At 38.3% G+C, this 13,348-nt stretch overlaps 1 protein-coding gene across 1 annotated transcript in view; it reads left to right on the forward strand.

Moving 5' to 3' along the window:
• LOC110829893 (neuroglobin-like) overlaps positions 1 to 13,348 on the forward strand; it is a 61,033-nt gene that overhangs the window by 25,728 nt on the left and 21,957 nt on the right. The window contains exons 2-3 of the mRNA XM_022064084.2: positions 10,647 to 10,751; positions 12,328 to 12,448. Coding sequence (XP_021919776.1) covers positions 10,647 to 10,751; positions 12,328 to 12,448 — 226 coding nt within the window. The remainder of the gene's footprint in view (positions 1 to 10,646; positions 10,752 to 12,327; positions 12,449 to 13,348) is intronic.

A 13,348-nucleotide genomic window follows, 5' to 3' on the forward strand; every position in this document is an offset into this window, starting at 1 on the left:
GCCACGAAGCTGACGGTGGTCACTTTGAATACTTATATTAGATTCGCGAATTCACTAAATGACAATGCTAACGAATGTAATGATTTAGTTTATTAACATGTCTTTATTTCATTATTGAATATGTGCATGCATATTTTTTGTAAAACTGTAAAAAATTGCTTAGGAAACTTATGAATATATGTGGGCAATGATTCGGGAAGGAGTGGTTGCTATCTGTTATGTTATTACCACAACATTTCTCAGGAACTGCAGAAAATCACAATAAATCTCAATCATACCAGACTTTACCGGATCGGGATTCGAACTGGGCACATCCTGAAAGCGTATAAGAAGAATCCGCTCGGTGTTATGATCCAAATTTTTTTTTTTTACCTTCGCTACTTGACTTTTCTGAACGTTATTGTTCGCAACTACATAACAGCTTACCTTTCATATCTGCATACAAGTAGGACACTTACGTCATAACCAAACACAACACGCGACAAGTGATTATTGAAATCCAGAGTCACTTGGAATGAAATATGGAGGTATTCAATGATGCAGAATGTGTAGGGAAATGTAAGGGTACTTTACACACAATCGGGACTCATGCATTATTGCATCCACATCGAAATACTTCTACAACTATTCCACATCTTTCCAGATATATAAAGTGATATTCCTCTCTTTTTTTATTCCTTCTCGGCGACATTTTTATCACCGGGAGTAGGCCTTGGCCATAAATACCACCATCTACCGTCCCACTGAAGAGTCCTCGAGTCTCTCTTTGCCCGACGCTCACTAGACTTGTTTCAGGAAGCGTAGAAATGTGACGACAGAAGTGAGGGGAGAGGAATCAGAGGCAGAAACACACAATACTAATAATTATGATGATGGTAACAGTAATTAAAAAAAATATATAAAGCAAGGGAACATGTTTATTAAACGACATTTCGATATAAAATGACGGAAACATATCAAAGATGCAACTGATTTAAAAACAGCGCATGTGGAATATGGAGTCGGAAAAAGCACCGATATTAATAGACAACTGAAAGCTTATCACGATCATATGGAAGGTTTTTGGATGACATGTGTGCTCTGCAGCGTTAAACTACAAACGATGGATATTTGTACAAGAGCTCGTATATTGAGAAACATACCAACAAAACCTCCGTTAATATAAAATGTATTTTACGAAAGCCACTGTGTTCTGAGCCACAGGGACAAGTTTTGTCCCCGTCTCGTGGACAAACAACCAGTAACATTACGTATATATAAAAATAATAATTAATTTCAGTTCATTTATTTATTTCAACATTGCCGGTCGCAGATACAGCACAAAACAAATAGAAAAAAACTAGTAAATTTAACCAGAATCACTACAAACAAATGGTAATAAAGCATACAAGATTATACTACACAGTGGGAGATTCATCTTTCTTAGATCCAATATTCTCCTCGCTGCTTCGTCCTGAAACTTCCCAGTGCAAATTCCTTCCTCAAAGCGACAAATATTACCGACTGCGATGAACATTATAAAACTGGATTTGTGTGACACAACATTTAAAGGAGTGAAAAGTGTCATGACAGGTGAAGACTGCCAGCGAGCTGCAATGAAGCCGACTGACTAATCACACTCCAGAACTGCTGATTAGGGTCTGACAGCTACTAATTAGTATTTGCATCATTCTGTTGCCATGGAAACCCAACACCCAATGTCGAATTATCTGCTCAGGGAGATTATTGCCTTTTAGGTGGGGGTGCTGTGTGTTTCGGTCGCAGGTATTAGAACCACAAATGAGAACAGAAAGGCGCATGTTCCTATTTGGGGCTGCAGTTTCCAAATCCACTGTTATGTGATTTTGTATCCCCCATTCGTTTTGAAGTTCATTTAAGTACATTCGATAAATACGCGCTAAAAGTAGAGTGGAAGGGGGTAATATTATAATAAATCTTAAAAGAATATGGTGAGAATTTGGACTGTATACTTCTCTCTTAGGGTAGGTCACAGTTGTGGGATCTTGTGGACATGGTAATGAACGTTAGGGTTTTGTGAAAGACGGGAAATTTCTTGGTCATCAGCGTACTATTAGCTTTCAATACGGACTCTGCCCCTAGGAGTCAGTGCCGTCTCTTGTGGTCCGTTCGCTTCTGTTGACAACTTTGTGAAACTCTAGTCTCCGCAGGTATATGGATGGATGGAAGACCAAACGAAGCTCATGCAATGTGACTTGTACATTCAAATTTCCTCTACGTACCAGAGCTAGATCCCTAGGCATAATCAGTCTGGCGGTTACCCAAAGCTGACCTGACAAGGGTACCAAATTTATCCGCAAAAGAGCTCGCGATTTCAAAAACGGTAATAACAGTTTCTCCATCGTCGTTAATTAAACGTAACTCGGTCACAAATACTGTAAGTCTATATTAGGATTTTTTGTGTCATGTACTTACCCAGCAGCCTTAATCGCAATACAGCCAGTTCTGAGATTCTGCAAAAAATAAGAAAAAAATTAAAACTTGTAGTTCCTGGAAAATGTCGAGTATTTCTAGAACTTTAAAAGCACGAATGTGTTCTACTATAAGAGAAACACGTTAGTAGATTTGATCGGCCTCAAAATAACGTGAGTACTGAAAAAGCCTTTTATGAATCTTTGCGGTCAAGTATTAGAACAGGGTGCAACGGTAATTGTTATCCGACAGCAGGTCAAGGTCAGCCTCAAGTTCCAGCCTATTTATCGCATTTATCCGTGTCTTCGAACCAAGGGCTGCCTGTCACAACTTGACAAACTAACCTAACCTACAGACGAGTGTCTTCTGCCTTATTGCGCAGAGTAATCTTATGGCTGTATGCGAACATTTCAGAGTAACATACCGCTGGAACATTCAGTGATAACGCTCTGAACATGGAAACAGTATATCCCTCCGAAACATCATCAATATTAAATTCACATCATCCTGAAACACTCGAGTATGTCATGATAATTTACTGTTAACTGCGTGTCTTACAGGACATGGCTACAGTTTCTATCGTTTGCAATTGGTTTGGTTTAAGTACCATTTTATTCTGTGCTGACATCGAATATTCCACGAGAGTGGTGATATTGAAACTTTGTTGATTCGATTTACTCACTAAACTTATTGATTGTAGTACAGTGTGAGAGGCTGCAGCGTAGTGATACAATTAGCGAAGTTGGAAGCAGTGATGTATTAATTACGTATGATGAAATCATAGTTGTTCGGACCAGTCAAACGTCACCATTTTAGTTGTTGAAACTACGTCTCTAAGCGTGTGCATTTCTGGCGGCTGTTTCAATCAGGTACGTTTAAAGGCTGTCGCCACTTCGTTACTTATTGAAGAGAAGGGGTGAGAATCCAACCCACATAATACATTCAACTTCACGCAAGCATCCTTAGCGGTGCATTTCACGATGTAACCAAGACCATCGGCAGTCCTACATGTTGTAAACAGAATGAAGTGTGTGGAAAGTCTCTCTTAAGTGTTCAGTGCTCAGATATGCTTACTCACCCCTAGTTAAATATTTACACAGGACAGCAAATAACTTTATATGATAGTCGCATTAGTTATAAAACAATTCCTCAGATTACAGACAACTGTTTACAATACAGACCGCTACTTGAATATGTTTAGGACCAACGAATCCTGTATACGTCTTCACACTCCATTTAAGACGTGTTGTGACATTATCCAGTCTATCTCTAGGTCCTTCAATGTGTTTTTTTCTTCAAGTTTTCCGAAAACAAGTCTTCTTGGTGATATTTCGTGGTGACTAGTAGGAAGATGGCTGAGATGTTGTACCATGTAGCTCGGTAGACACTAAGAAAACTTTTCAGAGGTACGTCCTGCTTATATCATAGGGCGACAGGCCTTCAAAATTTTGTGTGCATTTTCCATCTCACCCATGCGTGCTACACGCCCCAAGTATCTTATCTTCCTCGATTTCATCACCCGAGTAATATTAAGGATGAGTACAAATTATGAAGCTCCCAATTGGAGCATTGTAAATTTCTCTGAAGTCCTGCTTCCGTCTCTTAGGTCCAAAACAAATGCAATACTGTAGAGAAAGTATTTGTGAAGTATAGTACTGTCAAAAGTAGCAAAAACATAAGTGAAATGCAGTAAAAGTGATGCAAAACTGTCTCGTTAGCTCGCACGATGCTATGACATCGTTAAATTAATTACTACAATAGAGTAGTTAGACAAAATTAACGGTGGAAAGGACAGAAACAACAGGGTTACAGAATGTCGACGTCGCGTGTTTCCGCCCCAGTTGCATCAATGATTTTAATTTCTATGGAGCTCACAATCAATGGAGCAGATACGTACGGTCATCCTCGGTTGCATTATGCAGCAACGAGGTAATGACAAGGGAAGCACTAACAGAGATTTCTCGCAAATGCAGTTTGTGTATCTGAAGACGCGAGACTTGTTTACACAATTCCTCCCTACTGGAAATTGTTCAGTTGTCTGTCACTGAAGAGCACTCTTAACAGTGCACAGAACAATAAAAAATCTTTGCTTTTTCTCCATTTTTCCACTTCGTTATTTATTGTCTCTTCTTTCTCCATTTGACACCCATTTTTTTAATTTAAATATTTTACCCACATAAATTCTAGGTATGTTCACATAACCTCAAAACCGAGGATAGTTTTAAATTATAAATTACAAATGAAATGGATGTGTCTTTTAAGAAAGTATAAAATAATTAGAATGGAGGTAAGGAGTAAAATCAGTAAAGAATATATCTATGCCGAGGCACAGACGTATGACCTCTCAAACATGAACCTGAACTTATCATTCATTTGACCACCTAGAGAAAAATGTCTGCATCAAAACACAATCACTGATTAAAACGCTTATGGGGATTCTATAACAATAGTGATTAAATAGTACACCTATTAATTTCATAAGCACTAAGATTGACTAAATAACAATTAAGATTTCAGTCTGGGTCTCAAAAAAAAACTAAAAAATTTTCCATTGAAAAGATAGCTCCATAATGATGTTAGGGGAAACAATCACTGTCTATTCTGAGATAAAACGTTCTTGAAGTTAGCTTGCAAATTTCAATGCCTATATTCCTCAAAACCTTTGATTGATATTGTCGTGAAACTGAGGTGATGTTTACATATACATGACCCAAAACTGTTATGAATATGGTCAAACTGGTTCCTACAGATCATCACTCACATTCCAGCAGATCGGTAGAGATATGCGTTTGAAAATATGACCTTCGGATGACGTTGAAAATTTAAAATACACGAAGTTAATTACTTTTCATTTATCTTCAAGAGTTCAGTTTATTGATTACAAATGACCTCTGACAAAATGATTAATACTTCCGCTGAAGACCTCACACGTTAATAGGTGAAATGCCACTGCGTCAGACACACGTAGTTAAACAACGGAACGCGGAAATGTTCGAATTTGAAATAACTGCAATTATAACCAATCACAGATCTCTGTGCTCATATTAGTTCTGTTTCCGTCACAGTGGATGACAATCACATTAATTCCGCCATCATACCAAAATGAACAGCAAAGTTAAAAGCCGCATTGCACATGAACTATTATTGTTGAAATATTCTATTGTTTGTGAACAAACATAGAAGACGGCACATTTCATTATTTACATTGTTGAAAGATAACGTTGCAATAAATATTATTACTATTCAACACAAAACGTTCATTCTCGTAAACTTTGACGAATCACTGGCCATTAAATAATCACAAGGATTAAAAATTGTGATTGTCTTCCAAAGAAATATTCCGTGGTTATTGTGGAATTACTGAGGAAAATAAATAAAATGGAAACTGAACAGAATCGACTGGTCTACCATAAAGATTCAAATTCGGTACCTCCATCTTTCGGGCTGAAGCCCTGAAGATGGGCGCAGCGTATTTGCCCGAAGCGTTGGTATCACGTACAAGTCCTCAGAACAACAGACCAACACTGACATTCTCACAGCTGTGAGAACCCCAGATGCAATTAAGGCAAGAGACCGGCACCAAATGCCTGTTTTTCTATGATCCATAATGTTCACCCTGAAGATGGCTAGTTAAATTTTATTCGAAACGTTAGAATCACTTCAACAAACGACGCGGCTGAAACCCGACAGTCAATCTTATGCGTTGAAACTCGAGGACAAGAGGTTTCGAACAAGTAAGGCGAGATCACATCTCCATAAAATTTTGTTGCATCTTAAGTGAGAATAGTATCTCCATGAATAACTACGGGGGACGTAATCTGATCTCCGTTCTCGGCGCTGCAAACCTGCGACACGCCATTAAACTCTTCTGCAACCGAATTTCAGTCCCATTAACGCGTACCTGACTGACGTCCATTCGTGTTATACGATGAGTGGATTTTTAATCATTTCGAAGAGATAACGCGTGAAAGCTTTCAAAAATATATTCGTTGCTATAAACATCCGTTAATATCGTTATATTTTGTGGCGAAATTCAAAATAACAGCTCACAAGTGCGGGACTCGTTTGTTCACTGGTAAAGCCTAATACTTCTCCAATGCCTTCTGCAGGGAATTATTCCCTGTTGGCTTCATGGATAAGAATTATTTTGGTACAATGTTTATCACGCAGAAAAGAGTTTATGTATTCCATAGAGATGGTAGAGAGTAAAATTTACAAATTCTGTATTTATCTTCTTTGAATACAGAGCGTATTATCCTATCATTAATAATATAAATTATAATTAAATATGTTATTTATATACTTTAATGAAATTTCTTTGATTAAATTATCCAGGGATGAAATATCTATATCCCTTGGTGACCTGATGATGGTGGCAGCAAGGACCTCCGAAATATCGCTAACCTTCTACGAGATTGCACGGCACAACAGCCCAGAAGACTGCCATCTTCAGATTCAAAATTGTTTTTGTTATTAGGATGATACGGACGGGGCATGTAGCACATATGGGAGATATAAGAAGAGAAAGGATAATTTTAGTTGGCAAACCTGAAGGAAGAATACCGATAAAATATGAAGATAATATTAAACTAGATCTACTACTATATGGATTGAATTCATCTGGCTCCTTATAAGGACGTGTGAGGGGCTCTTCCGAAAATAGTAAGAAGCCCTCTGGTTCCATAAAACATGAAATTTTTTAACTGGCTGAGCGACTATTAGCTTCTAAATAAATAATATCCTCCGTGGAGTTAGTTAAAAATTATGATCTTAGCGAAGGAATGAAGTTTCATGTGACAACTGACAAGCACTTAGAAACTTGTCGGCATCATGCATAGAAATAGTTTACAGTTATTAATTTATAATTCCTGGTATCCTCTGTTCTTAAGACAGTAAAGCAAAGTGTTCGTCTCGCGTTCTTTTACGATCTGTTTCAGTTCGACTTGTTCTCTGAATTTCTCTTGAATGATTGGAAATGAAAGTCATAAAAGCAGAAACCAGTTTTTTAATTAATAATTCTACATACTCGCACGAGGAGCATGAAAAATGCTTCATGTGCAGGTAAACAAAAGAACCGAATTAAAATGGACGGCTGACAAAAGCCTCTTCTTGATCTATCAGGTTTTTCAGCGAAGTATGAAAACGATACGACGGGACTTGTTGTGGAAGAGACAATGAAGCATCAGATAGCGAAACAAAGGTCGTGATAGCAGCCGACGGTTCTCAGTCACGTTCTCCGGATATCAGATCTCGGTATTCAGACGTGCGTTCCATTTGCCTTTGCAGCGAAAACTACCGCAGAATAAACACTTAAATGCGAATGTGACCTAAATATTAAACGAACTGATCGTTAAAGTTGACACTAAAATGGGCACGAAAATATATTTATCCACGTGAGAAACAGTGGAATAAGGAGTATTCATCAAAAATATAAAACACTGCTGTCTTCTGGGTTGCTGCGCCGTGTAGTCTGGTAGAAGTCTGCCGACGTTTCAGAGGTCCTTGCTGCCTCTATTATCAGCGCGCAACAACCCAGAAGACATTCATCTTCAGATTACTATTCACCTCCACTTAGTTCCGAGGTTAGGAATACATGAAGATATTCGTCCATATTCATGCACCTCTTTAGTACGCAGTGCTTAATTAAGCATTAAGAATAACTGTATCTTTTTAACTTAATTTTTCTTTATCATGATCTCAACACCCATTGCTTATTTGTTACAATGTTTACGAATCCTATTAAGGACAAGGAAGACAATCAAATAGCTAAACAGACTCCTCAGTAATTGTGCTGCGTAATGAATGGGTGGGTTTATGAAGCTGTAATGAGCTTTAAGTTATATTGTGTGCGAAATATTTAGGCGGCTTATTGTGCGGTCTTTACCCCACTCCAGCACTTCGCGCTTACTACTGTCTGCGTTCACCCGCGGTGCATTACAGATCTTCGTCAAATCCGAGACCCACAGACGCTGCATGGTAACTGAGCTATAATGCCGTGAATTTTTGAACTCAGATACGTTTCAGTAATAAGTACGTTTTGGTTGGTAGCTTGGTTTTTTGGTGATTATTTGCTGAAAAGAGATTTTTGGTCTTACGGGATAATATTTATTAATGTGTTATAACCGTTGCCACAGTAATGCATTTTCGGACCTATGGGATAATGTTTATGATTATGTGCGTTTATTACCGACAATATACTTGCATTATTAGTGTTGTCACACTAACCACAAACGTAAACCTCAACTAGCTAGCTAACAACGTCTGGCTGGCTGCAACTGGCTAACGATGCAATTTATCTGAATGGTTCCGCCGTGTTCCAGAGCATGGAGCACCACTAAACCACGAAAATAAAACGTAAGACTTTATTTTTCGTTTTTTAAGTGCCACTGACCCTGTTAAAATGAGTCTCTGCAGGTTTGTAAAAATATTGTTGCACGCTGAAAATTTTCGGGTACATGCATGCGGTACACGACATTTCGAGGGTTTACACTTCCGTTTTCAGGGGATCGTTTGCCATTATTCTGCCTTCATTTTTAGTTTCGAAATTAGTTACAACGCCGAATTGAACTCTAATTCTTTTAACGCCAAACGTGTATGTGATCACTAAACGTCTATCACACAACCATTCTCCACTTCCCCTATCGGCACACATAGAATATAATAAACAGTTGCAGGGATGAAATAACAAGATCGAAGGGAAAAAAACAACGCATTTAATACGCGTTCATTCCATTAACTGAGCGAAAATAATTCATAAAATATATCCTTTTGAAACTGATATGACAATTATATGTGGAAGATTACTGTATGCACTTTAGAGCTTCGTGGGGCATCCCGTGAGACAATGAAACTGCTGTTTGATGTTGTAACAGTGTGTGTTTGCATTTATCTGGCGGAACTTACTATAACTTGATTCCTACTCTCCATATGAAACCTGTTCAATTAGAAAGCTTTCGTATGCAAATGTGCGCAAATATTTGCAACAGACACTCCACTAATGTTGATCGCACCATGATTATAGAATTAATAACATCAATAAAACTGAATGGAATCCTTACAGAGAAGCCGACAATATTTCAGCTAGTCAAGACATAATCTACCTCTACGATACCCGAATGTTCTTTACCGTGGTCACAAAATTCCCCCCCCCCCACTGGACCCTACACGGAGCCACATAAATCCAGTCCACTACGTCCCACCTGATTACCTTAAGATCCGTTTTAATATTATCGTCACATCAACGTCTTGGCAGTTCAGATTCTCTTTTTAGGAGTCTAAAAGGAGCGACTTGCTGTAAAATATTTTTTTCTCATATACGGGTACGTTCACTGGTATTACATATATTAGAATATTTTTATTTGAAAGTATTCCCTTATTCTAAATTCCTTGTAACAAATTTTTTTGTTAACAATATCGCTAAAATGAGTAAATTTGCTTTCGTAAGTGTCGATGTTGTTCCGGCTTGATACGCCGTGTAGATTCGCAGGTAGATACCAAATCTTCAGAGCAGTCTCCATCTTCAGAACTGAAGTGCTTTTACAAGCTTTATTTTCGTTTAGCTACTTAAGGTTAGTGTTTACGATTCCTGACAAAAATTTGTTGTCGCATACAAGCAAATCTGATAACACAGTATAGTATTGTTGAAAACTTAGTTCAGAGGTCCTTGCTGCCTCCATCATCAGGGCGATGAGTGGCTGTAGAGATCTCTGAAACGTCGGTAAACTTCTACCAGGCTACACGGCTCAACAGCCTAGAAGACAGCCATCCTCGGATTCACCGCCGTGAAAACCACTTAAAGCTGTGTATGATCAATAATAGTTCTGGTTTATATTCTATTGTATTCTAGTAGCATCGATGTATCTGTATTATCCGTGCTTGACTCCACAATCCTGAACATCTAACTTGATACGGTATTGTCGGACTATGCTGAGGCTACAGATGGAAGTCCCATGGGTTGACGGGATGACGGCACACAGGCTACCCTTCTCTGCGTACTGCTGTATTCCCCGCAAGCCACACAGCTGCGTATGTCAGCCATTCCCAAGGGGGTTGACTCTTGCAAAGGTTATGGCTGCCAATAGACCTGTGGCTAGACTGGCGGTGGGGGGGGGGGGGGGGGGGGTTTACCAGCTGGAGGGACACGTGTTCAATTGAACTTCTTCCAGTGGCCTCTGTAAAAATGAACACTAAAAGATCTTTGTTTGTCTTCCTTTCAGTTTGTTCGAAACTCATCCCGACGTCCAGCAAGTTTTCATGCCATTCAACGGAATTGAACTGGAAGATTTAAAACACAGCAAGCAGCTCAGGGCACACGCACTGAGGTAAGGCAAATTTGATTTGAGATACAACGCTTAGCATTGTTGCCCCTTGTTGTGCAGCGACATTACCACGTCTGGCACGATATTCGGGAAACATTCACTTCTATATTAACTGTGTTAGCCAAGTTAGCCTGGCTAAAGTTTTTAAAAAACAATAAAAAATACTTCTTACTTTCGTAGTTTATTGTTACTGTATGCACTGAAATACGGCAGAACCGATCAGACAAAATGCATCATTAGCCAGCCTCAGCCAGCCAAGTAGTTGGGGCTTACGCTCGTGAAGAGCGTAAGAACGCTAGATGTAACTGCGTCTACAATGAATCTCGCTTGAAGTCACACGGGATGAAACCTAAGAATCCAGATTCTGTCTGAGCTGTGGCACGCTAAGACGAATTCTCATTAAGAACTGGTCATAAATATAAAGCGTCAGGTGCAAACTTCTCGCATTTACTCAAGTAAAAATGAGCTTACTACCTGATGACACATGACAATCTTAATTAAATTAGGGTAGTATGTTCCTCAGTCTTCTGCAGATGTAGTCATGTCTGTGTACTTTCTCGCTTCTGTCGACGAATTTAACACATGCTAGAAAAACGTTCATTGTTATGGCAGTTCGTGTTCAACTCTTTGCGTTTGTTTGATAAAAGTAATGCTGTGTTTGACGCATGGCCGATTACAATCGTGTGTCACAACATGTCACATTCATGTGCCACATTCAAGCACTAAAATAACAATATGAATTGTCTTGTGACCGTAACGTGAATTGAATTTTTGTACACTTTTGATATTTCCATCCAAAATAGTGTAAAGTTTTGTTAAATATTTTCTTATTAAAAATTACGTTAATAAATAGAAATCGCTGCAGTAAAATAAAAGGTGACAGAAAAACATTAGCCATATTCAGCAGTAAAAATTCTGAGGAATTTCTTCTTGTTAATAAAAATGTGATTTTTCATTGTGGTAACACTGTGCTAAAATATCCCACCATATTCATTGTTACATATAACTTTCGAATAGTGTCAGCTGTTGGGTTTAAAATTTAAAAAAGAAAAACTATTGAAGTTAACAACTGAACAACATACAGTTATTAAAAACAGTGTACTTTGTTGAAAGAAATGTTTTATTTATTGTGGTCTTGTGGACTGTGACGCCATATTATTTTGGATTACAAATATATCGGAGAAATACATCGCAACCATTTTCAGTATTAAAGCGGGAAGCTGATAACAAGCTACAAAACTACATCGCTTCACATCCCGGAAGACACAATTTACATTTTCACTGCAGTTAGAACCTTATCGCTTTGATGATGGAGGCATCAAGGACCTCTGAAACGTAATTGAACTTCTTACCACACGGCACTACAAACCAGAGGACAGCCATTTTCTCATCGCTGTGAGAACCTCAAATCCTACATTAAACATAACACCACCTCATTGCTGTTGGACTTTTGGGTTAAAACGCCCTGTGGATTTGTAGATAGATACCAATGCTTCAGAGGAATATAGTGCCTCCATCTTCAGGTCAGAATACTGAGGCGGTGAGAACCTCAAATCTCAAATAAAAATTTTGATTTCAGAGTGATGGCTTTCGTGCAGAAAGCAGTGGCAAGGCTGCACGAACCTGAGAAGCTGGAGACAATTTTACAGGAGCTAGGCAAGAAGCACTACACGTACGGCGCCAAACAGAAATATGTCGACGTAAGTACCGATCATTCAGGTGTGAACTCTACTGATCTACGGGGTAGTAACAACTCCCACCAGATCGTCTAATGCTAACATGTTTATTCTGTATACTCCCTTGGTTCATCTCTGAACCAAACGTCACGGTCGAGTCGTTCGTTATCATTCCTGATTTATATTAGTGGGGAGGGGTTTGCTGTGACATTACCGCGGTATATTCAGCACAGTTATTAATTACAGGTTGTACCTTTAACACATTCAAAAAATACCATGTTTCATTTAAGCTTTGTGTCGCGTGATATATTTTAAGGGCTTAAGATATAGTCAAATAATCACCAGTATATACAGAGATTATCAAAAATTTGGGCAGATATATACCACTTTGTTTCAAAGTTAAATAAACCACAAAATATAAAACTGTTTTAATTGTTAACTAACATCATGATGCATGATCTTTCTTCAAAAATTTATGGTTAGTCAACAGGTCAAGATATATTTTTCTAAGGGCCAAAAGTTCATTATGATGTTAACAACAACCCCCTGATGAAACTGCCCTAAACCACTTGAATTCAGTCCAAATTTTAACACCATATTCCTCTAATATTTACACTGTTATAATTTTTGGATGGTTTTGAGTAGTATTTGATGTTTGTTTTTATTAATGAAAAATAAAAAATTAAAATATAATGTTGATTTTTCTTCACATTTTTCCGGGAGAATATTTCCCTAATGGGCTTGAATCGATTAGTTACTTTCGCCTCAAGTATACCTATATTAAGACTGCTCATTTGATTAAAATAGTTTTGAGTTTGCAATTAAGAAATGCTTCTCAAGCAGGACTCTGATCCTAGATTCTTGCTCAGTCAAAAGAACATTTGTCCTTTAGGTCCTTCTTCCACCAAAAAGCATCCAGCTGTG

The sequence above is a fragment of the Zootermopsis nevadensis genome, unplaced genomic scaffold (genome assembly GCF_977971745.1).
Source record: "Zootermopsis nevadensis isolate Lab colony 2312 unplaced genomic scaffold, Znev_1.0 Znev_ptg000017l, whole genome shotgun sequence".
NCBI lineage: Eukaryota > Metazoa > Arthropoda > Insecta > Blattodea > Termopsidae > Zootermopsis > Zootermopsis nevadensis.